The sequence below is a fragment of the Danio aesculapii genome, chromosome 1 (assembly GCF_903798145.1).
Source record: "Danio aesculapii chromosome 1, fDanAes4.1, whole genome shotgun sequence".
In the NCBI taxonomy this organism is placed as follows: domain Eukaryota; kingdom Metazoa; phylum Chordata; class Actinopteri; order Cypriniformes; family Danionidae; genus Danio; species Danio aesculapii.
Genome location: NC_079435.1, coordinates 9,197,898 through 9,223,079, shown reverse-complemented (window position 1 = coordinate 9,223,079; position 25,182 = coordinate 9,197,898). Strand labels below are relative to the sequence as shown.

Genomic DNA, 25,182 nt, shown 5'->3' with positions numbered 1-25,182 from the left:
ATACCCTTAAATAATGCACTATTTGAGGAAGCAGCCGTTTGTAGCGGTGTCCAAAACCATAGTGAACACTCTTAAGTGCACACACAATCAATCGCATAATGCATCACAATAACGATTGTACAACCAATGTACACTTAATGCAATACCCCAGCAACCAAAACCATATGTAAATAACCAACAAACAATAAATCTAAATGAAGTATTTACTAATGTAGAGATATTGCTGTTTTTAAATGGTTGGGTTAGCCTGTTTTGTTGCTAATGGGATCGTTGACAGTGATAATACATCAAAGCTTTTTGACACACTTTTTGGCAATGAGTGATAAAAATCAACCCCGGTATCTCTATTACAGTCAAAACCTGGACTTGGACATTATGTGGAAATGGCTTGCCGTATTTTATTGAAAATAATGCTCAAAGAGCCCATATTATACATGAAATAGGGTCATATTTTGGTTGTAAGGGTCTCCAACAACAGTCTAATATGCATGCAAGGTCAAAAAACACTTTCATGGTCTTATAATCTGCATTTATTTTTACCTAATTATCCCAGCGACTCCCATATGAATCGTTCAGCAATTCATTTGTTCCCAAACACCTCCTCACCACGAGGCTAATTTGCGCTGATTGGACCGATGACAGCCTGCTGCGATTGGTCGACGACACTGACAGGCTTCAGCGCGAGACAGAGTGAAATGCCCAGCAGATAATCAACAATATAAAAGTAGTCACAGTGCATACACGCTTCATAGTGGATTTTGGCTGCCAGTGGGTGAATGTAAATACAGACGATGGACTAGAAAATACAGACGACTAACTATTTTATTGAGCAAAAAGTCCAAGAACTGGCGAGGAGATCTCCTAGCCCAACACAGTCTACCTGCTCTTTTCACACACACACACACACACACAGGGCCGGCGCATCCATAGCGGCGTCGGCGACACCTCCCTCACCACCCGTGTCCTCAGTTATATCCGCGAATAATAACCCCCCCTAATTGATTAGATTGTCAATAATATCCATCTGCGCAGGTTTCAAATCTCCCGGGTTTGCGCGCGCAACTACTTGTGTTTCATAGCCGCGTCATCACGAAACACTTAATGACTCGTTATCAAGACGACTCGTTTGAAGCACTATGAGTCGACTCTTTTATAGATGAATCAATAGTTTTAAACACTGTACACTTACAGATTTAAGCCTTAGCTGGACATTTCACTTCACTTAGAGCTATGTTACACACTATATGGAAGAGCATTTTCAAAAACCCATAATATGGGCTCTTTAATAATAAGTGTAAAACGGATACATACAACAGTAACAAAATGACTTTTTGTAAAAATGGCTTGCCATATCAGTAAAGAATATGGACTTTAAGTCATTATTTTGATAAATATAATGCTTAAACACGATTTATTGGGAAACTAAGTCTGATAAACCTGAAAAAGATACAGCAACAAGATCTAATGCAGATCTTTTGGCCAAATCTGGGGCTTGTTGCATTAACGCCCTGGGAGGAGATAGAATTGGCCTAAGAAGACGGAATAATAATACAATAATAATGTATAAGTAGTATAACTTAACTGGCTTTCTCAAGTCAACAAACGTTAAAAAACGACTGTATGCGTAGAAGCTGCGCACATCTGACGTCCTCGAGCGCGTTTCCGCAATGAATCCTGGGAGGAACTGCGTCTTTGGCGGAATGTTTGAACCATTTATACAAATCCAGGATCATGATGGCAGCGAAAAGCGCAAATAATATTACACCAACTCGGTGACAAATCGCACTGTAGACATATCGAGCAATACTGTAACATGGAGGCCAGAGGCAGTCAGGAGCAAAATGAAATCGCCAAACTGACGCAGATGAAGTCGAAAGTAAACAGACTGAAGCGGAGCCCGAAAGCAGCAGCGCCACTAAACAAAAACACAGGTAAAAACTACATATTAACCAGCCAAAACACAGAAAATAATGTGCTTCTAGACTTTATGTTGTATGTAAACTCATTAACGAGCCTTTATATTGATCAAATGAATGTAAAATTGTGAAATAGTACTGTAATGGAGTCATTTTTGTTTAGCTTCTAAATTTAGCAACTGTCAGGTAGGAAAGACAACTTTGTTTTATTGAGGTAAAGTTGCTTTTATATTCCCACATTCTCTCTCTATATTGTTTACCACGCTACTTTGAATAATCGGTTAGAAATAGCATTTAAGTATGATTTCAGAACAACATTAGCACTATTTATTTGACTGTGAACACAGTGTTGTACTTTGATAGTCGCTGGCTGCTAATATGATTTCCCTATTTAGAATTTGGGAAAAAATGCTGTTCTGAAATGATATTATTAAGGAAAAAGTCTGAATGTGCGAATATAAAACCAACTTTACCTCAATTTTTGTTTTTATAAAATATTACAGCACACTTTAGGGATGAAAACATTAGTGCTTTTACAAATGGAACTCTGCACTACTTGATAATTGGTTAATGTTCATTGAGAAAAGAACAGATCCTTATTTTCTTATTAGCCCTTGCACTGTATTATAAAAAGTTACACAATAATAAAGGGATGAGACGTTAGTGTAAAAAAAATAACAACATAAAAGTATAGATTTAATATTACGTAATATTTTTTACGTGCATAGATTTTATTACCAGCATCATTTGTGACGACTGCCAACATATATTTAGATGTAAAACAAATCATATATATATATATATATATATTTTACATTAAAGCCTAATGAGATTTTTTTTTTTTTATAACTACTCTTATTAGTCTTTTATGTTCAAAAACACTTATTTTGATGCCTTTTGTGCTGTTACATTTCAAAAAATAACACTAATCCAAAATTCTCATTATATACACATTCAAAACAAGCTCTGGTATCCATATTCCAACCCACATGCATAATTCTATCATTTTCCTCCAACCGCCAACTTATCAAGCATATGTTTTTCACAGCGGATGCCCTTCCAGCTGCAACCCAGTACTGGGAAACATCCATACGCACTCGTTCACACACATACACACTACACACTACGGCCAATTTAGTTGATCCAATTTGCTTCTAGCGCATGTGTTTGAAGTGTGGGGGAAACCAGAGCACCCGGAGGAAACCCCACGTGGACATGGGCAGAACATGCAAACTCCTCACAGAAATGCCAACTGAACCAGCCGGGACTCGAACCAGAGAACTACAGTCTTATATGTTCAATAACATTTATTTTGATGCATATTGTGCTGCTGTTACATTACAAAAAATAACACTAATCCAAATTTTTCATTATATACACACACAAAACAAACTCTATCTAAATAACAACCCACATGCATAATTATAATGACATGATTTTAGCTTATTTTGCCTGCAATGCTCAAAAGCAGAAAACAAGTCATTGCTGTGCCAAAATATGACACTTTTTTTGGTTTGTTTTTAAAATAGTTAATAATGAAAAACTTAGGGGTGTCATTGTGACGCAGTGGGTAGCACGATCGCCTCACAGCAAGAAGGTCGCTGGTTCGTGCCCTGGCTGGGACACTTGTCATTTCTGTGTGGAGTTTGCATGTTCTCCCTTTGTTGGCGTGGGTTTCCTCCAGATGCTCCGGTTTCACCCACAAGTCCAAACACATCCGCCATAGGTGAATTGGGTAAACAAAATTGTCCATAGTGTATGCGTCAGTGAGTGTGTATGGATGTTTCCCAGTGATGGTTTGCAGCTGGAAGGGCATCAGCTGTGTAAAACATATGCTGGATAAGTTGGCGGTTCATTCCTCTGTGACGACCCCTGATAAATAAAATGACTAAGACGAAAATGAATGAATGAATGATAAACTTCACCAACAAAGTGGAATCCTGTTATCAAGTAATGTGGCAATAGTGTAACAGTTTTTGTTAGTGTAAAATAGATTTATTAAAATAAATTAGAATATGTATACTTGTTTACATCTATTGAATGTCATGCCTGTTGATTTAAAGTTACAATCCGAACTCTGTTTTTTTCTGTAAAGCTGAAAGAGTGGTTGAATTCATTACTGCAATGTGAACAATAAGTAATATTCTTTCAGGTTGGTCAAGTTTACATTTCTCTTTAGTATGCAGATTGACTTGCAGTTTAAGCTGCGGTCCCACTTGTGTTTGTGCGTGCGAAATTCTGTTGTATGGCATTGTTAAAGGGGGCAGGATTAAACAAGATGATTAGACATTAAAAAAAAAAGTGAGCGATTGGTTTAAGTTTTAAATTTCTGTCCAGAGAGGTCATGTTTTGATCTTTGATCGGTCTCATGCAGTCACAAGATGCGATTTTGCAGGCCAGAGTTCACCAAGCTTGAACTTTCCAATGCAGCGAACTGCAAAACTTGTCGCACGGGCTTGCATTTCCAGTCTGACGCATTTGCGTGTGTATAAATCATAGACTGTAAAATATATGGACGTAGTATCCGTGATGTCACCCATAGGTTTCTGAAGAGCGCAAAAGAAGCTACAAGTAGGCGCGGCCAACCGTCGCCATTTTGTTCGCGCGTCATCGCACCCACGGCGGGATACCAAACAAGGGCAAAGAGGCGGAGAGTGAGCGGAGCTACAGACACCTGCTGGTACTTTGCTTAGACCTGGCAGACAGACTTTACTTTGGGAGAAACGCTTGATACTTTATTACCTGCGACTCGTTTGTGTTCTGACCACATGTGCTTGGTTGTTCACTATATCAATAAAGTGATTAGACTTTCAAAAACACTGTAGTAATACATTGAGCCACTAAACATTGTTCTTATGACGTTTTTCTATAGGAGGAAAACGCAAATTACTTCCAAACACTTCAGATATAGTGTGTGTGTTAGTAAATGCAAGACTATTGATGAACTCCAGCATAACACTGTATGATAACACTTCAGATGACTGTTCTAGAGCCTACAGCTAATCAATCTGTCACATTCTGGAGTGCTTTACGGGTCTAAAGAAAAATATTAATGATAAATGATCTTAAATAAAACACACACATTTATAGAGATGGTATATAAGTATATAACTTTACTCACATGGGAAACGGAGGCCATGTGAATGGTTTGTGAGCACAATTAAATGCACACAGCATCCCATATCATCTGATAATTGTAAGAAATATTACCAAAAGGCAGCTGACTGTGTAAAGCCACATAAAACAACACAAAAATACAATGAATATGTCGAGATCAGTGGCTAATCTGCCGGATTCAGCTGAGGTGAAGTGACGGCGACCAGCGAGACCTAGCTGTCACTCAAGTGGCCACGCCCTTAATTATGCAAACTTAATATAACCTAATATAAAGGAAATGGATGAGTTATAAAAAAATTCACCCCCCTCACAGTTGTCATGGAGGGTAATAATAGCTATATGAACCAAAATTGTTCTTTGTACCAGGCTGTAAACACCTTTTTTCTGTTGTAAAGTTGGCCATTCTAACATTATGCTCAATTGCAATTTGCCCTATTATGGAGCCAGGACTACCGGAATTTTGATGAATTGCAGTTTCAGTTACTTCCGTATTGGCTTCCCGAGGGAGAGCGGGAGGTTGCCGCTTGGTATAAATGGAAGTCTATGGAAAGAAATGTGCAGTGTGACCGCAGCTTTATGCTGGTGGCTCTGTATATACTGTACATGTTTGTTGTATTGGTTTTTTTTTTTCTTTTTTTATGTAAAGCCTAACCAGAGACGAGAGCTGCAAATTAGATTTTTGCTATAGGGTCTATGTACGCAACATCGGTTGTCTTTGTATAATATCGTCAAGGGTATTGTCCATGTTAAATAAACAGGCAAATGAAAAAAAAATACTTGTTTGCATTTATCACAGCTAAAATGATCACAAATATCAAATAAATTAGACAAAAATATCCATAAGGATGTACAGAGATTAAAACTCTTTTATTTCTTTCATATTCTTAATTTTTTAAGGCTTGTGTTTTGTAGCCGAATTCAAAACACCGACACGTCCAGCAAGAGGTCAGTTCAGAAGACTGATCCCCGACGACTCCCCCAGCAACGATCCTGACTGCCATCAAGACATTATATGGGACACAACATCTCCATCACCCATTCGACATGGTATGTGTGTCTGCAACAATTGTGTATCCTTTAAATGGACCTGTTATACTCCTGTTTACAAGATGTAAAATTAGTCCGTAGGGCAGCGTTTCTCAACCCTGTTCCTGAAGGCACACCAACAGTGCACATTTTCAACCTCTCCCTATTCAAACACACCCGAATCAACTCACCAGAACATAAGAAGAGACTCCAAAACCTGAAGTTAATGGTTTGGATAAGGGAGACCTCAAAAATATGTACTGTTGGTGTGCCTCCAGGAACAGGCTTGGGAAACACTCCCCTGGGGTGTGCCTGTGAACTTCAAAATACCACACTAATAATGTTTTATAACTCTTTGAAACTGACCCTTTTAGACTTTGATCCTAATTGTGCTGTTTTGCTCACTGTCGCTTTAAATTTAAATGAGATTGTGGTCTTTTCAGAAGAGGGCGGAGCTAAAATGCCTATGTGGCAGCATAGTGGCAGAGTTATAATGCTTCTTGGTGCCTAATAATCTTCAGGAGGTGAAAACTGCTGAATGTCAATCAAAGTGTTTCTGCAGACTGTTTTTATCAAGTGTGATTATAAACAAATAGAATTAATAAATGTTTAATATTAGACGCTGGTTATATCCACACACTGCTGCCACACAACTGTGTATAAACCCCTTATGAAAGTGATTTTTGCATAATAGGACCCTTTTAAACATTCAGAATCATCAGTGTGTTTAATTATTTTCAGGTCGTGGACAAAGGAGAGCTGCAAATGTCCGAGCGGTGGATATATCAGACATTGCCAATCGGATCGCTCCTAAGGTTTGCTTGAGGAACTTCATAAACTATAACGATGCTTCAGAATGTCTCTAGTGATTGGCCAAGTGCTGTGTTTTTTTTTTATTTATTTATTTATTTTTTTTTTTGCTATACAGAGTGGCAGATTAGAGGAAGCAGACTCTTCTTTACTGCAGTGGATTGATGATAGTGCCATTCCCTGCACACCAGAAGTACAACAACACAAAGTCAAGCACACGACCACAAAGTAAGCCACTCTTACAGTACTTATATACATATCATGGATAAATATTGGATTTTAATTGTAGTTTTTTAAAATTTAATTTAAGCAAATGACCCTTCGCTAAGCCACACCCGAAAACCGCCACACACCAATTGTGGCTAAGCAACCGTAGCTACACGCGGGAGGTCTGTCAAGCTTTCGAGAGAGGGAAACAATCCAAAGTGTTGTGCATATGGATTGTGCAAATCTGATACCCGGTATCCTAATACCGGTCAATGATGCTAATATTCAGAACAAAACCATAATTTTCCCATTTCGGGCTGTTCTTTCTAAAAAAATTAATTATGTAGAAGCACTGTCCATGCATGTTTCCTCGCCGGTTAATAACGCTATATTTCATTGCACAACAATTAGTCTATCAGGCTTTTTGGTAAAAAAAATAATAATAAATCACGGTTTAATTAGTTATTATTAGATTATTTTTAAATTACAGCTCTCCTGCTGTGCATGAACTGAGCTGTTTAATTAAATATTTCAATGTTGATTAAATTATTTTCCAATCGGTTGCCTATTATGTCGTGAATATACCCCTGTAATGCATACTGCAGTCCTTTTTTGTCTGGCTTTCTCAGATATCTTACCTGTTCGCCAAAAATGACTTATATCCCTGGCAATGTCTGACACCGGCGCATGCATACTATAATAGACGTGCCAGGCACAAAAGCTTGACAGGCGTAACAACAGTAACTAAGGAGGCCGGGGCTTAGCGAAGGGTCAATTTAACCAACCCTAACCTTAACTTCTAATCTAAAACAAATGCATGTTAATTAATTTTCACTTTCAAATAGCATCAAAACATACGAATATATAGGAGGAAGTTATGAAAAAATATTTGCAAACACATCAAGTGCAATAAACAAATTGTGTTGTAGTATATAACGGTGTGTACACACTTGTTCAGTTGTGTTGGACCAAAAAAAGACCATATTCACACAAACATTCACTGTCAATGTTTAGAACTAAACTAAAATAAAATAAAAACGTACAAATACTTTTATATAAATGTATGTAAAACATGTCTAATAATTTTATATATATATATATATATATATATATTATACTTAAATATAACTTAAAAATGTAATATCGTGTATTTCGCAACAGAAATGCTTACCATGGGGACCATGTAAACAGCGTTTAAAAAAAAAAAAAAAAATTTTTATTATAATTTTTTTTTTATTAATTGAATCCGATTAAGGTCATAATGGAACTAAACAGCCACCAGGAAAGGATCGCCGACACCTGCATCATGAAATGCGGAGGTTTGTTTTCCCCATGCAGCGTGCGGTAGCAAAGTCCATTAAAACAACACCCTTCCGGCAGTTCATACTCTCATCCAATATCTGGTTTGTCACTGGGGCATGCCTGAAATGTTCCTGAATGAAAGCGAAAGTGCCAAACTGCAGTTAAAGTCGACAAATTAAAAATGAAACACCCGAAGTGACATGAAACTCCTGAGGAAACCTGGATGGCTTGGTGATGCAATGACGTTAATCGAATTATGTATTATAACATGTAAAACGGGATCATAAAAGGAACATTCAAAAAGCAAAGACAGTACATCGCCATGTCAGATTTTTTTTTGTGTAGCCCTAGATCAAGTGGAGGATGAGTAAATGATGGCAGCATTTCGATTTCTGAATGTGCTATCCCTTTTGTTTTGTTTTTCATAGCTGTACAAACTGATTATTGATTCTGAACTGTTTTTATACGTTGCAGACAGAGCACCGTAGACGATCTCATGCGTTTGGCCAAGCAGTTTGACTTCAACATGAGGCAAGATGAAGCTCAGGAGAACAAATCTGATGTTCCAAAACAGCCAGCACACGCTGACCCTTTCTCAACTGCTCACTACACTTCAGCCGTTAGCAGAGCTTCTGAACGACCCAATCACCACAAGCCTGTTAACCAAAGTGAACGTAATCAAGAAATGGACGACGATCTTGATCTTCTTTTTGATGGGCCGACTCAGCAGCTCAGCGGACGCCTCAGTCAGACATTGAGTTATCGAACGCAGAACGCTGCTGAGAGAGACGCTGTGAAATCAGACGCTTCACAAAAACATCCATCATTCGCAACAGAAAGAAATCAGGATGATTTTGATGACGATTGGAGCAGCGATGGTTTATTTGAGGACTCGTTGCTTTTGGAAATGACGCAAAATCCGGATCTGTTTGCTGCGCCGCAGTATAGCTCAACGCAAAAACAAGCTCACGAGACTAAAAATACTGTCAGTGTGATGACAAACAAACCATGTGAAGCCAAAAATGTTGGTACGTTTCAAATGGATAAAACAAAAGTCGAACAAACTTTTCCGCAGAACTCTCAGATACAGATTAATGTAGGGTTGTATGGAATTGGAAATCATGTGGAAAACAATTGCACAAATCCAAAAATCAGAGATCAAAATAAGATCAAAATCGTCCCTCAAAGTTACATCAATACCAGTCAAAAGCAGCGGTTTGAGCACAAAGCACAACACATTGTTCAGAAGTCGTCTGAACTCAATAATGCTTGCCATTTCCAGCAAAATGGACGTAACACTATTAAACCTTCTCAATCAAAATCACCCAGCATGCATCAAAATCCAATCTCTAAGCAAAGAGCGGACGCTAATACAGGGCTGGATGGCTTTATCGATGAAGACCTGGACTCCTTTTTCACTTCTTATGACATCTGGGATGACGGAGTGGAGGACGACGATCTGTTTTTTGAGGTGTGTGATAATCTTGAGGAAACGTCTGTGACTAAAGCACCACAAAACAAGTCAATCGCCACCTCGGAAAATGCAGTGTTTGCACATCCTTATCCACCCAAAAGGCCCTCCGCTAATGTTTCCACGTCCAGTGCAAACACATGGGCGTCTCAGAAAGCTGCAGGACCGGGCTGTAATGTGTCCTGTGATGCAGCGAGACCATCTGGCTCCTCGAGTAATGGAGCGTATAAATTTAAACAGGTGAGAAGCTCCTCTGTGGTGGGATACGGGACCTGTGCTGCCCTCACACAGCGGGGGGGTCAGGAGAGGGGCGTTCTGGCCGTCATCCAATCAGAGGCGAGAGATACGGACAATCATCGGTTCAAAAAGCCTCACGGTGAATCGTTCAGGTCTGCGCCGGTTCTTGCTAAAGGTACGGAAATACGGTGTTAGAGGATGCTCCCTTTGTTTTTGTGTGGAAGTTACCAGATTTATTTATCCCTGTTATTTTGAATTATTAATGTATATGAAGTTAAACTGTCAAAAGTCCAAACTGTTTTTAATGTATTAAAAATGGTTAAATAAAAAACTATAAATAATTATATTTAATTTACATTTCATGTAGCAAAAAGATTCAACAGAAATGCACTTAAATATAAATATTGTGATGTAAAATCGTTAAAAATGTATATATTTGTTATGAAAAGCATTACTTTAGTTGTCTGTCTCTTGATCCTTCTGAAATCATTTGTGCTGCTTAACAATTAATCATGACTCGTATAGGGATGCAACGATTATACATTTTGGTTGTATGATTATAGTCTGAGGAATAATCGCGGTTATCAGGATTATTATGCATTCATTAATTTCAAAACATTGCTAGTTTGGAAAATCACAGGGAAACTCTTTATATTTTAGTGTTATTTGTTGCTTCTCAGTAACCAAATCATACAGCACAAAATAATAATAAAGATAAACAATAGTCCATTTCTCTTTGGACTTAAAATAGGTTAATTTATTTATTTTTGACATTTAAACTAAGTAATAATTTTACACTGAAAATAAATGGCAGAAAAATAAATAAATAAATAAAAATAACAATAAATAAATAAATACTTTCTGCCTAATGTAAATCTAAGCTAATGATTAGTTACGTATTTCCCTTTTAAAGAGAACTAATGTAGTCAAAGGCTGCTGAACCTCTACATGGTGAACCTACTCACGGTGCGCTCGTGCCATTCTGAAAAGTTTAGATCAGAGATGCCCAAAGTAGAGCCCGTCGGCCAAAGTTGGCCCATTGTAACCTTTGATTTGGCCCACCATGCCAACTGAGAGAAGTGAGTATGATGAGAAGGATTGGGGCGAACGCCTTTAATGCAGAGATCTTTATTTACTAATTTGACGTAACCTTTTTTTGTTTGTTTTATTGCAGAGCTACAAAAAAAGCAAACTGAAATGAATTGTTTCAAGTAAATGTTATCAGATTTTTAAAAATGTAAATACTGTCACTCGACAGACAGAGGACAATGCAGAAGACATCGGCAAACAAATCAAGGCAAAATCTAGTGTAACTATTCTAATATAAATTAGATTTAGTTTTTACTGTAATAAGTTCATTATATTACTGTATTCGTTGATATGATGCAATGTTTTCTAGTCATTTTTAAACATTATTAAATAAATTAGGAAATTACCCATGTCGACCATATTTACTTTTGGCACTCTAGCCTTAATCAAGTTTGGTTTTTTGCCCTTCATAAGAAAAAGTTTGGGCACCTCTGGTTTAGATGTTTTCAACTAGGTACGTCTGGAAAGCGTAAGCGCATCTCTTCCAATATGCGCACGCAATCCGCACGTCTCCACTGAAAATGACTGCATGCACAAGATGTGATATGTAAACAACCCTTAGTTAAAAGCCTCAGCCATAGCTATCTAGTATGCATGGGTATTAGCCTCGGTGTACAGGATTGGAAATGTAAACTAGTGAACAGTTAGCATAACGTTTAGTTGTTGCAGTTTCATTCCGTGCAGAAATGCAGTATTGAGAAGCCTTTATGATGAATTAACCATGACTAATTAAAACGCAGTTAACAGCGAAATTGATTAATCGTTGCATCCCTAGACTAGCAATATATGCATGTGTACTCTGTATATTTATTTATATATAAATACACACGCATGTATGTGTGTCCTTAAAGAAATGTGTGTGCATATGTATATACGTGTGTAAATACAGTATGCACATGTACATGGACATGTGTATTTTTATATATACATAGTATTAAATATAATTATGTAATCACAAACTTATTTAGTATGCATGATAAGTTGTGATTTAATCGTTATATAATGGCACTAGAAATCAGTTTAATATGATTAAGCATTTTTGACTATTATTATTATTCTGATTCTGGTCTGACAACTTCAAAACAGTTGTACTGATACTTGTTGAGGAAATCTTAGGACATATTATTAGTAGAGGATTATTTGTTGAGTAAAAGTTCACCATATTTCCATTCGTTTGGATCAATCTAATGTAGTCTTGCTAAATAAAAGCATCAATTTAAAAACAAATCATACTGATCCCAAACTTTCTTGAATCACTGACCTCGGATTTATCTCCACTGAATGTCTTTCATTAATATTTCCTAAATGAATTGTTGCTTTTATGATGTCAAACTCTCATGAAATATGATTTTTTTTTACTTATCCTCTGGTGTATTTTCTGCAGATGAGTGTAACCCTGCAGTCGTGAAGTGCAGCGATGCAGAGATCGAGAAGAAGAAGCAGCAGGCAATGGAGAGGCGGAGACTCAAGATGCTGTCCAATCAGAACCTCAGAGCCCCTTACTGAGACGCCGTTACGATGGTGATGAACAACACAACAGCCCAGCACATTCTGTGTGAGTCATTGAGTCTACACCAGCACAACTGCAACTGGTTTTCATTATAAACAACAAATGTTTCCTGTTTTCTAGATTATAATGAGATCAATCAAAGTGTCTTGCTTTACACCGGTTGTTCGTAGATAATGTGTAGAATATTTGACTCTTTAGAAAAAAGAAATGTTGATGATATGTTTTACTCTTATCAGAGATCAGAATCTGTAAATGTACATTTCTGCTGATATTCTCCATAGACCTCCACTGATCATCAATAGAAAATCAGGAGTCGTCGAATTTGTTAACTCACTTTTGTTCAAATTGCATGTAAATATAATAAATATTTTCTTTCTAATTTTATTTGTATAAATTCACCGTTCCGAATGTTTTTCGTATCTCTCTTTCATTTTTTCCCCATTTCGAATAATGTATAAGATACATATTTTAAATGTTCGTTAATTGATTTTATTGGATTTTGAGTTTTGTCCATTCATGAGCCCTTATTCTAAAATAAGAAGCCCAGAATAATTAAAGTGAGTGATGTATAGTATTCATTGAGTTGGAAATGTCATTTGTAATTAAGCCAGTAATAAATAACATACATTTTTTGTTTCTTATTTTCAGTTTAAAGTTCTGTTTGTGTAATTAATATATATATATAAATGTATAGTTGCTATATATATATAGTCGCTAGAGCACCTTTTGTGGTCTGAGGAGTGAGATTTACCTGCATAGCACTTCGCTAGCTGGCCAGTTGAAGTCAGAATTTGTGTATATATATATATATATATATATATATATATATATATATATATATATATATATATATATATATATATATATATATATATATATATATATATATATATATATATATATATATATATATATATATATATATATATATATATATATATATATATATATATATATATATATATATATATATATATATATATATATATATATATATATATAATTTTTTATTTTTTAAAACCCATTTTAAGGTCAAAATTATTAGCCTCTTAAAGCTTTATTTTTTCCGATAGTCTACAGAACAAACCATCATTATACAATAACTTGCCTAATTACCCTAACCTGCCTAGTTAACCTAATTAACCTAGTTAAGCCTTTAAATGTCACTTTAAGCTGTATAGAAGTGTCTTGAAAAATATCTAGTCAAATATTATTTATTGTCATCAAAGCTAAAATAAATCAGTTATTAGAAATGAGTTATTAAAACTATTATGTTTAGAAATGTGTTGAAGAAAATCTTCTCTCCATTAAACAAAAATTGGGGCAAAAAATAAACAGGGGGGCTAATAGATCAGACTTCAACTGTATATTTAGTATATGTATATGTATGTATGTATGCGATTGAAGATAATTGAATTATTAGCCTTTCTTTGAAATTTTAAAGGTTTCGTAAATGTTTGTTTTTTAAATATTTTTTTCAATGTTTGACCAATCAAACCATCTACAGAACAGGCCAGATTCACCAAAGCCCCATGAGGTAAAGAAGGAATGGGAGGAGGCTGTGGTTTTTATATTTATGTAGATTAATAATAATCTTTTACATTTTAATCCTTTAATTTTTCATATTTAAAGATTGTTAAAGATTTGCTGCTGTGCATCCCTGTGTGTGTAATAAGCAGCATGTACGCATGTTTTGGACCTTTCTATAACTAACATGTTCTTTAAATAAAAATAAAAAAAACTTGAAAGACTTCTGCTTTTGACCAGCTTTAGTTGGTTATGGGCGCTGTCTATTTAAGTTGCCTTAAAATAGCAACATGTCAACAATGCGTCTTAACACCTCCCTTTCAAACCAGCACATAGGCTCACAAATGGGCGCAAATGCATTTGTATTTAAACAACGTGGGGCAGGATGTGAAAGTGATATGAGATGCGCCAGGCTGCAATTGGCAATAAAACACTTGCGTTGCATCTTATACCACATTGCACTGCCTGATAGGGCCCTATGAGTTTCTTTATTCTGTTGAACAAAAAGTTAGGGTGGCTGTCCACCAAAGCCTTTTTTTTTGGAGCTGAGTATTTGATTTCTGTTGTTGTCAGTGGTCAATGTGCCATGTTTTTTGAGCACTTGCAGTGTAGCAAGGCACTAAGTGGGTGTTTTACGATCAGTGAAGAACTCTTAGTGTTTTTTCAGCCATTGCAAGTTGAAGGACGCAGCTCCCATCGTCACTTTTGAGCTAGCCATCCAATCACAGTGGAGGAGAAGCAGGACAAAACCACACCACTGTCAACAAATAATCTGGGCGTTCTTACAGGACTCCCAGAGTCCATCAAGATTCTTTGGGTTAATCTTCATCTTACCCCAGACATGCTCAATAATGTTCATGTCTGGTGATTGGGCTGGCCAGTCCTGGAGCACCTTGACCTTCTTTGCTTTCAGTACCTTTGATGTGGAGGCTGAAGTATGAGAAGGAGCGCTATCCTGCTGAAGAATTTGCCCTCTTCTGTGGTTTGTGATGTAATGGGCAGCACAATTGTCTTGATACCTCAGGCTGTTGATGTTGTCATCCACTCTGCAGATCTCTCACACGTCCACATACTGAATGTAACCCCAAACCATGATTTTTGCTTCACCGAACTTCACCGAACTTGTATTTGTGATGATTGGGATACAGTTCAACAGATGATTCAGCAGAAAAATCCACCTTCTGCCACTTCTCCAAATGATCAAATAAAAAAGTCAAGTTATAATTTGTTGCTTTTACAACTGGAATCAACGGCAAGACTTTTGTCTGGTAGTGTCAAATAGAAGTCAATGGTTACAGATTTCCAGCATATGTCAAAATCTCTTTTGTCTTCAACAATAACAAAAACGGGTCTGTGAATGATGAATAAATGACAGAAGTTTCACTTTTAATTTGAACTATACCTTAAAAAAAACATACCTTCATAAAACCTGCAGAAACCCTGTTATTAGTACCTAAAAAAGTATAAAAGTCTACTGCCCCAATGACCGCTTCTGCGCCTCTGTTTGTCAGAGTGTTTCATGCACTTGAACACATATATGAGTGTAAAGCCAGGTGAACAGGTGTAATAGTGTGTAATGTTGTTGAGCGCGGGTCTGTTTCTCGTCATGGGCTCTCTGACACCCGTGTCCTGGGACACCTGCGGCACACATGAGTGCTCCTGAAAGTCGAGTCTTGTTATCAGGCTGCCGGTGTGTAACTGTAGCTGGAGCACAGAAGTATGAAAAGCCCCCGCGGGCCGAGGATGCGGTTTCAGCCGAGCAGTCGAGCGTCCCGGCTCTTACCTGGCCCGCAAGTGTTGTCTGAACTCTGATGAGGACAGCGTGAATGGAGCGTTCTGGTGTCGTACATGCACAGATTAGTGAGTGTGTGTGTGTGTGTGTGTGTGTTTTGATATGGGGCCGGCCTGAGGATTACATAGCTGGAGTCAAAGGTCCACATCTATGCTTCATTAAGCACTAGTTCACTAGCAAATACACACATTGGGTTGATGCAACAGCTGATAGCGAAGGGAAATTTGGCTTTTTGGGAAACTTCTCTGGTGTTTAAAGGCAGCCTGTGTGGTTGTTCAAGTGTTGTGTGGGGTTTTAGGATTTTTAGGGGGGAAACTATCAGGAGTTAATATCAGAGAATTATAAATATTAGACAATTATAATATATTTTTATATTTGAATCATCTAAATTATCATATTAGGGTGGCTCAGTGGATAGCGTTGTCACTTCACAGCAAGAAAGTCGCTGGTTTGAGCCTCGGCTGGGTCAGTTGGCATTTCTGTGTGGAGTTTGCATGTTCTCTCTGTGTTTCCTCTGGGTGCTCCAGTTTCCCCCAAAAGTCCAAAGACATGCTCTATAGGTGAATTAGGTAAGCTGAATTGTCCGGAGTGTATGAGTGTGAATGGGAGTGTATGGGTGTTTTCCAGTGCTGGGTTGCATCCGCTGTGTAAAACATATGCTGGATAAGTTGGCGGTTCATTCTGCTGTGGCAAACCCCTGATGAATAAAAGTACTAAGTCGAAAAGAAAATGAATGAATTTTTCATTTTTAAAGATGTGTGCTGCTGCACATCCCTGTGTGTGTGTAATAAGCAGAATGTATATACATTTTGGTCCTTATCGCTAACATGCTCTTTAAAAAAAAAAACAACAAAAAACTATGTTATTGACTTCAGACCAGCTTCAGTTGATCAATGGCACTATTTAAGACTGTCTGTGCTCAAATTTTATTTTATTTTTTTTCTGAAGGGAAATATGGCTGTTTGGGAAGCTAGTCTGCTGTTAAAGGCAGGTTGTGTGGTTGTTTTAGTTATGTGGTGTTATAAGATTTTTTGGGGGAGGAACTTGAAAATAGTATGGAACCATGACTGCAAAAAGATAACTTTAACAGGTATAATAACAAAAAAATACTTTGTATTGCTTTAATATACATCTAGTTGAAGTCAGAATTATTATTTTTCCTTTTTTATATATTTCCCAAATGATGTTTAACAGAGCAAGGAAATTTTCATAGTGTGTCTGATGATATTATTTCTTCTGGAGAAAGTCTTATTTGTTTTATTTCGGCTAGAATAAAAGCAGTTTTAAAATTTTAAAAACCATTTTAAGGTAAAAATGATTAGCCCCTTTAAGCTATTTTTATTGCCTACAGAAAAAAAAACATTGTTATACAATAGCTTGCCTAATTACCATAATCTGCCTAGTTAACCTAATTAACCTAGTTAGGCCTTTAAATGTCACTTTAATCTGTATAGAAGTGTCTTAAAAAATATCTAGTCAAATATTATTTACTGTCATCATGGCAAAGATAAAATAAATCAGCTATTAGAAATGAGTTATTAAAACTATTATGATTAGAAATGTGCTGAAGAAAATCTCTCCGTTAAACAGAAATTGGGGAAAAAATAAACAGGGGGGCTAATAATTCTGACTTCAACTGTATATAATTAGGATGGCTGTTTTCACATAATAATAATAATAATAATATTAATAATTCCTTACATTTATAAAGTGCTTTTCTGGACACTCAAAGATCTTTACACATATTTTGGGGGAATAAAGCTTTCTGGTCTTATACAACACTGCTCCGCTTCATGTCAGGCTGCCGATAATTATTTGGGGCTTTATTCTGCGATAACAACCTCCTGGATAGGCTCCTTTATCCCTAATACACGCCTACTGAATTACCAAATATCAGCATATGTCTATCTTTAATATGGATATCTCAAATGTTAATCACCCCATATTGGAATAGTTCCAGACTACACTGTTAAAAGTGTCTGTAAATGAGCAGTTTTCAGTATTATGTGAGTCATGTTTTTATTTTTACCTGTTTGTTTATGCTTTTTAAATTGCAGAATGGGACCGTGAACTTTCTTACAGCACAATCTGACCTCGAAATGTTCAAAAAGGTGTCTTTTATTGACATTTTTAATAGTCAAAGTGATTTATTGTCTGGGTTGCTGCTGTAAACAACAGTACGAGACCTTGTAATAAACTGCCAGTACATTTACTGTTATCGTAAATAACGATTCATTATTCATTATTTCTTATATATTATATTATTGCAAACTACTCAAATGTCAATAAAAGTCACTTTGTTAGACTGTAGAGTTGAATTTTCATCATCAAAAGTCGACAGAGCAGAGATCGAGCTCCCATGATGCAATTCACAACCCGTAAATAAATGGAAAACGCGTATAATTCACAAAATGCCTAAACTAATTGAGAGATTTGTTACAGTGTACCTACTAAGAGACTTATTATCCCCGTATTGTGTTTTTCTGCTCCGTTTGGAGTCGTCTGGACGCTCGGAGACGGAGAACAGCTTTAAACAGAAGCAACAGGATCCTCACTGTCCTTTTGTCTCCTCGATAAACATGCTTATCAGCAGGGCCGTGTGCACCTGAGAATACACCTGAACTCCGGCTGAACCCGCTCTCCTCTCGATTCTCTCACTTTCATCAATTATTCCCCTTCCCAATCAGTACAGACACCGATACAAAATATCGCCCGCCGTCCCAGACGCTGAGCCTGAGAAAAGCCAACCTGCGGGGCCAACACTATTGTCCTGCCAGGGCACAGATTCTGGAAGTGGATCAGTGTCCTCTGGTGTATATTCACATGTGTGTGAGGAAATAGGTCTCTCTGAGTGTGTGTGTGTGTGTGTGTCTGTGTGTGGTTGTGTGTGTGTAATTGATAGATAGCTGTAATTTGTCTGTTGTGCTTCACCTGATGCTGACTGATAGGGCTGATCTTCAATCTCTCCTGCAGAAAGATCCTGTACGGGACTCGGTTTCTGTGAGGGAGAAAAAAAATGACGTGTTGGAAAATGTCTCTTGTAAATTTACACTTGGACTTAAATTGGGTTGAGATAATTAATTGGGACTGATGGAGTCTCGTGGGTTGCGTTTGTGAGGATTTATTACAGAAACTGTTTTAATAACGTCCAGAGAACATTAAAGTAACGTTAATGAAGATTTTACACTCATTTCTTTGTGTATCTGAGCCTCAGTTTGTTTACACCTCATATTAAAGGGTTAGTTCACTCCAAAAATGTATTTTCTCACTTATTTTTCTGTTCAACAAAAAAAGGAGATAATTTGAATAATGTTGCAAACACGGTGTCGATTGACATCTATAGGGGGAAAATACCATGGAAGTCAATAGCTACAACAATCTTTAAAATATCTTGTTACTTAAACTCAAACTGGCTTGAGGGGTGGCATGGTGGCTCAGTGGTTAGCACTGTTGCCTCACAGCAAGAAGGTCGCTAGTTCAACTCCCTGGCATTTCTGTGTGGAGTTCGCATGTTCTCCCCTTGTTCTTGTTGGTTTCCTCCGGTGGCTCCGGTTTCTCCCAAAAGTCTAAAGACATGCACTGTAGGTGAATTGGGTAGGCTAAATTGTCCATAGTGTATGTGTGTGAATGAGTGTGTATGGATGATTCCCAGTGATGGGTTGCAGCTGGAAGGGCATCCACTGCGTAAAACAATTGCTGGATCAGTTGGCGGTTCATTCCGCTGTGGCAACCCCTGATTAATAAAATGACTGAGCCGAAGGAAAATGAATGAATGATTTCTGAATGTTCTGGAACAAGCTGTAACATTCATTAAACATGATATTAAAACATTTTTAGAAAGCAATGAACAATATATTATGATAAATGTGCTGTTAAACGCATTTAAGTAAACGTTTGCTAACATGGTGAACTTTTTGAAAGTTTGAAACAAGCAGTTACATTATAAAAACACTTTAAAAGTAACTTGCAGCTGAATTATTTCTGTTATTATTAATAACTGTTATTCTGTTATTATTTAAATCGTTTTGAGCTTGTACAACTTATTAAAAACATTTGTATGGATGTGTAGAGAACACTGCACTTTAATGTTTTGATATGCAACAACAATATTTGCATAATCGTTTTGTGAACGTTGATAAAATTCGGACAACTCTGACTGAGCATTCTTTTAACGTTAGAAGAACGTAGATTCATAACACTGAGAAAACCTTTTAAAAACGTTCTGAGAATGTCCTGTAGCTGGGTCTGGCATGGTATGAAACATGTCCATGTACTGCTTTTAAAATATCTTTAACATTTTAGTTTTCCATGTAAATCAGCTGAAGACCAACTTGACAATAGCCTAGGGTATACAAGCTGAAGTTAACAAACCATGTTAGGCTTCCTTACCTGGCAAATGTGACGTAAACAACAGCCTTTTAGGCATTTTAGTAATTTATCGTTTTATTTTATTTATTTATTTCTATACTTAGTTTTTATACTTAGTTAAAGATTTGAGAAATCCATGTTAAAGATGGACATATGCTGATATTTGGTAATTCAGTAGGCCTATATTAGGGATAAAGGAGCCTATCCAGGAGGTTGTTATCGCAGAATAAAGCCCCACATAATTATCGGCAGCCTGACATGAAGCGGAGCAGTGTTGTATAAGACCAGGGGGCTTTATCCCCCCCAAAATATGTGTAAAGTGTCCAGAAAAGCACTATAAAAATGTAAGGAATTATTATTATTATTATTATTATTATTATTATTATTATTATTAAGTGAAAACAACCATACTGATTATATACAGTTGAAGTCAGAATTATTAGCCCCCCTGTTTATTTTTCCCCTATTTCTGTTTAAAAGAGAGAAGATTATTGAATTGTATAACGATGGTTTGTTCTGTAGACTATCAAAAAAAATAGCTAACGGGGCTAATAATATTGACCTTAAAATGGTTTTAAAAAAATTCAAAACTGCTTTTATTCTAGCTGAAATAAAACAGATAAGACTTTCTCCAGAAGAAAAAATATTATCAGACATACTGTGAAAATTTCCTTGCTCTGTTAAACATCATTTGGGAAATATTTGAAAAAGAAAAAATAATTCAATGGGGGGCTAATAATTTAACTTTAACTGTATATAGTTTATACAAACATATAAATATTAAAATAACCTCGTCAAGACAATAAATAAATTGAATAATTATAAAATAAAAGGTTGCCAAAGATATTCTCTCAATGAAGCATAACCTCTAGATGCAAAGGTAAATGATAAATTATGGATAATTATATTGCCGTTGTAGAGAAAGCTAGCCATTTACTCCATTTCAAGATCTCGTTTTGTTATCGAAGTGCATGTGTCATTATTTCCATTTCCTGTAATTAATCCATTTAGTGAACAACAAACCTTTTGACTTGTTTGACATCAAGTGTGTGATGATCTGTCATTATTTAATCAACCTTTACTGTTTTCAAACTTTAGGTTATTTCTTCTGTTGAACCCACAAACACACAAACCTGTAACCATTAGCCATAGTAGTTATTCTATAGATGTCAGTGGTTACAGGTTTTCAGCTATATCTACTTTTGGTTTCAACAGAAGAAAAAACGTCATAAATATTTATAATCACCTGAGGGTGAGCAGCCTAAATAGTGAGTTAGTGTTCATTTTGGGGTGAACTGCCACGAGTTAGTGTTCATTTTGGGGTGAACTGACCCTTTAACAGTATTAAGGGTGATGCGGTGAGTTTTTAGGAGCAACTCAACAATAATCTACACAGAACTGTTACATTAAAATGTTAGATTTATAACTTGTCAGACTGTTAAATAAACATGGTTTGCTGCATTGCTTCAAAAGCTACATGGTTAGCTCATGTTTGTTGATTCTTAGCGACATCTTGTGGTAAATGGCTAATATTACAGCTTGAAGCATTATAAGGGCACTCCGTTAAGTATGCTCGTTAGATATTGTGCTAAAGGCTCAGGTCTGTCTATAGGGGATATTCAACACTTAGAAATCAGTTCTGGTCAGGATCAGTCGTTTACATTATTAATAAAAGTTTATTGGCATGAAAATGGACCAAAGTAACAGTAAATTAGGGACGTCAACTCCCTTGTGTGTATGCTAACTTTTGAAAGTTAATTTTGATATTTGATTACTATCCCCCCCCCCCCCCCTCCCCCCCCAGTGGTTAGCACTGTCACCTCACAGCAAGAAGGTCGTTGGTTCGAGTCCCTAGCTGGGTCAGTTGGCATTTCTATGTGGAGTTTGCATGTTCTCCGTTGTTGGCGTGGGTTTCCTCCAGGTGCTCTGGTTTCCCCAACAGTCCAAACACATGCGCTATAGGTGCATTGAGTAAGCTAAATTGTCCGTAGTGTATGAGTGTGTCTGTTAATGAGTGTATGGATGTTTCCCAGTACTGGGTTGCAGCTGGAAGAGCATCCGCTGTGTAAAACATATGCTGGATAAGTTGGCAGTTCATTCCACTGTGGTGACTCTTGATGAATGAAGGGACTAAACCGAAGGAAAATGAATGAGTATATTCATAATGGATATTTTAAAACACTATAGACCTGTTATATCTATAGCCTGCAATTGGTCCTGTTTAGTAGCCTAATTTTCTAAAACTTGCTATCAGAACAAAACATCCTGATTAACCTGACAAAAACAAATCGGTCCTTGTGCTGTTTGTGGTCAAAATCCCAACAAAATAATGGGAAAAACTCTTAAAAGCTCAATATTTTATCAAACCATTACTGCTCTACCAAATGGATGACCATATTTTGACTGTTTTGAATAATGACTCTTAAAGTAATTTAAAGAATGACTGTTTTAAATGGTTTACACACACAGTATCACAGCAAGAAGGTCGCTGGTTCGAGCCTCGGCTGGGTCAGTTGGTGTTTCTGTGTGGAGTTTGCATGTCCTCCCTGCGTTCGCGTGGGTTTCCTCCGGGTGCTCCGGTTTCACCCACAGTCCAAAGATATATGGTACAGGTGAATTGGGTGGGGTAAATTGTTCGTAGTGTACGTGTGTGTGAATAAGTGTGTATGTGTTTCCCAGTGATGGGTTGCAGCTCGAAGGGCATCCGCTGCATAAAACAAATGCTGGATAAGTTGGTGGTTCATTCCACTGTGGCGACCCCAGATTAATAAAGGGACTAAGCCGAAAAGAGAATGAATGAATGACACACAGCATTGTTGGTTAACAAAGAAGTCAAACAAACATCCTGTGGCACTGCTATGCTTGATTTTGGTTTTATTGTATAAAACATGTTAAATGAGAGTCTGAAATATTGTATGGCTTACTTCAAAAAATAAACATGATTAAATACTCAAAAGCTAAGCAAGACTGAGCCTGGTCAATACCTGGATAGGAGACCACACGGGAAAACTTGGTTGCTGTTGTAAGGGCTGTAAGTAAGGCCAGCAGGGGGCGCTCAACTTGTGTGGGAGTCCTAATGCACCAGTACAGTGAAGGGGGACGCTATACTGTCAGTCAGCGTCATTTTTCGGATGAGACGTTAAACTGAGGTCCTGAAAAGGTCCTGTGGTCATTACAAATCCCATGGCACTTCTCGTAAAGAGTAGTGGTGTAACCCTGGTGTCCTGGCCAAATTCACTCAATCGGCCCTTACCCATAATGGCCTCCCAATCATCCCCATCCACTGAATTGGCTCTACCACGGTCTCTCCACTGCCCTATAGCTGGTGTGTGGTGAGCGCGTGTGTTGTCCTGTGGCTGCTGTCGCATAATATATTAAATAAATTGGTCTTACAGTTCATATTTTCAGATTTTTTTATAGTATATGTGTTAATTACGGTACTTTTTACCATGAACCCAACCGACATATCAACCATTTGGTAGAGGCTGATATTTTAGAAATTATACGGTGTGTTGAAAAAAAAAAAATGTAGAGTGTGTAACTAGCGACATTAGAGTTTAAAGGCACATAGTTGACCTCTTTTTTATGATTTAATATTAATATTATGGTTCTGAGTGTGCCAGTTTAGGTTCAGTTTAAAACACAATTCAGATTTTTTTATTATAATGTGTTCAAAAGTGTCATGTTGGGGGCGTGTCCACAGTTCGCTGATTTATGGGTGTGTTGCTTCACATGTAAATTAGTTTCTGCTTCCCGCCAACGTAACAAGGGGGCGGGGCCATGAGCTCACCCACTCTGCGTTTGCAACAGAGTCTGACAGGCAGACAGAGAAAAAGCAGGAGTGAGAGGATCACCATTCAGTCGTACATGTACGACTCTGACACAGACCAAGCAGAGAGTACAAAATCATTTGTGTCTTTGTATAGTTTTACAGCCAACTGTGTGCTAGTTTCAAGTGCCGAGCTTGTACACAGAAACTAATAACCACGCACACTGAATTAACTTTGACTGAGGCACCGGATGCGCCGCTCGAAGCCGCGACACGGCGCACCAGACACTCTCTGTGGTGCACCAGAAACATGAAGTGTCCCGAATCGTTGCGCCACGCATTTTTGAATTCTAAACATAGCTTTCTGCAGTGGTCCGCGGCGCCCAGCCGTCGACTTGAGTGTACCCTGATAGAAACCGATGTTTAGAATTCTAAAACGCATGCTAGTTAAGATCACAGGGAGCTTCTGGGATCACGAGAAATGCAAACGGCTGAAGTATAAGGTAGACTCAATGAGAAGTTCACATGTTTGCAAACCTACCTAAAGATACAACCAATAATTCCGATTAGAGCGATAATGTGGAGAATATTGCTCTTGTGTTGAGCCCAATGAGCCTTGCATCTAAAAATAGAGCTAGGGTGTTCCTTTAGTGATATCGCTTCGACTCACGCTGAAAATGGCGGACGTGAATCAACAAACTGAGGATATGATGATGCGCCTGTCAATCAATATTGGTGGGCGGGGGGACCGCTCTCCTACGTAAAGTTGCGGTCGATCTGAAAACAGCTCCAATTGGTCCACCGTTTTTTATGTTGTTAAATTGAAAAAAAAAAAAAAAAAAGCACTGGGTGTGCTTATATCACCCCAATATGACGGTCTATACACCATACATGCACATATGTCTGTCCAAACAGCTTGAAAAGTAGATTTTTTACCATAGGTGCCCTTTAAGAAATGCAATGCAAAAATGTTTTTCTTGGTGGAGCAGTTAAAGGGTTTGGGGCTTTGCTATACGCTTATTTCACGCGGCCACCATTTTA

General features: G+C 37.4%; 1 protein-coding gene across 2 annotated transcripts; it reads left to right on the top strand.

The window, feature by feature from the left end:
• The first annotated feature begins 1,684 nt into the window (after window positions 1-1,684).
• etaa1a (ETAA1 activator of ATR kinase a) lies at window positions 1,685-13,326 on the top strand. 2 transcript variants are annotated; one of them, XM_056465887.1, is made up of 6 exons: window positions 1,685-1,931; window positions 5,946-6,080; window positions 6,801-6,874; window positions 6,988-7,097; window positions 8,853-10,261; window positions 12,560-13,326. In XM_056465887.1, the coding sequence occupies exons 1-6, from the start codon at window positions 1,814-1,816 to the stop codon at window positions 12,679-12,681; spliced, it is 1,968 nt and encodes a 655-aa protein (XP_056321862.1). In that variant the 5' UTR covers window positions 1,685-1,813; the 3' UTR covers window positions 12,682-13,326. The 2 variants fall into 2 exon arrangements, with proteins under 2 accessions (XP_056321862.1, XP_056321783.1); XM_056465808.1 differs by having other exon boundaries at window positions 5,931-6,080.
• The last annotated feature ends 11,856 nt before the right edge of the window (window positions 13,327-25,182 follow it).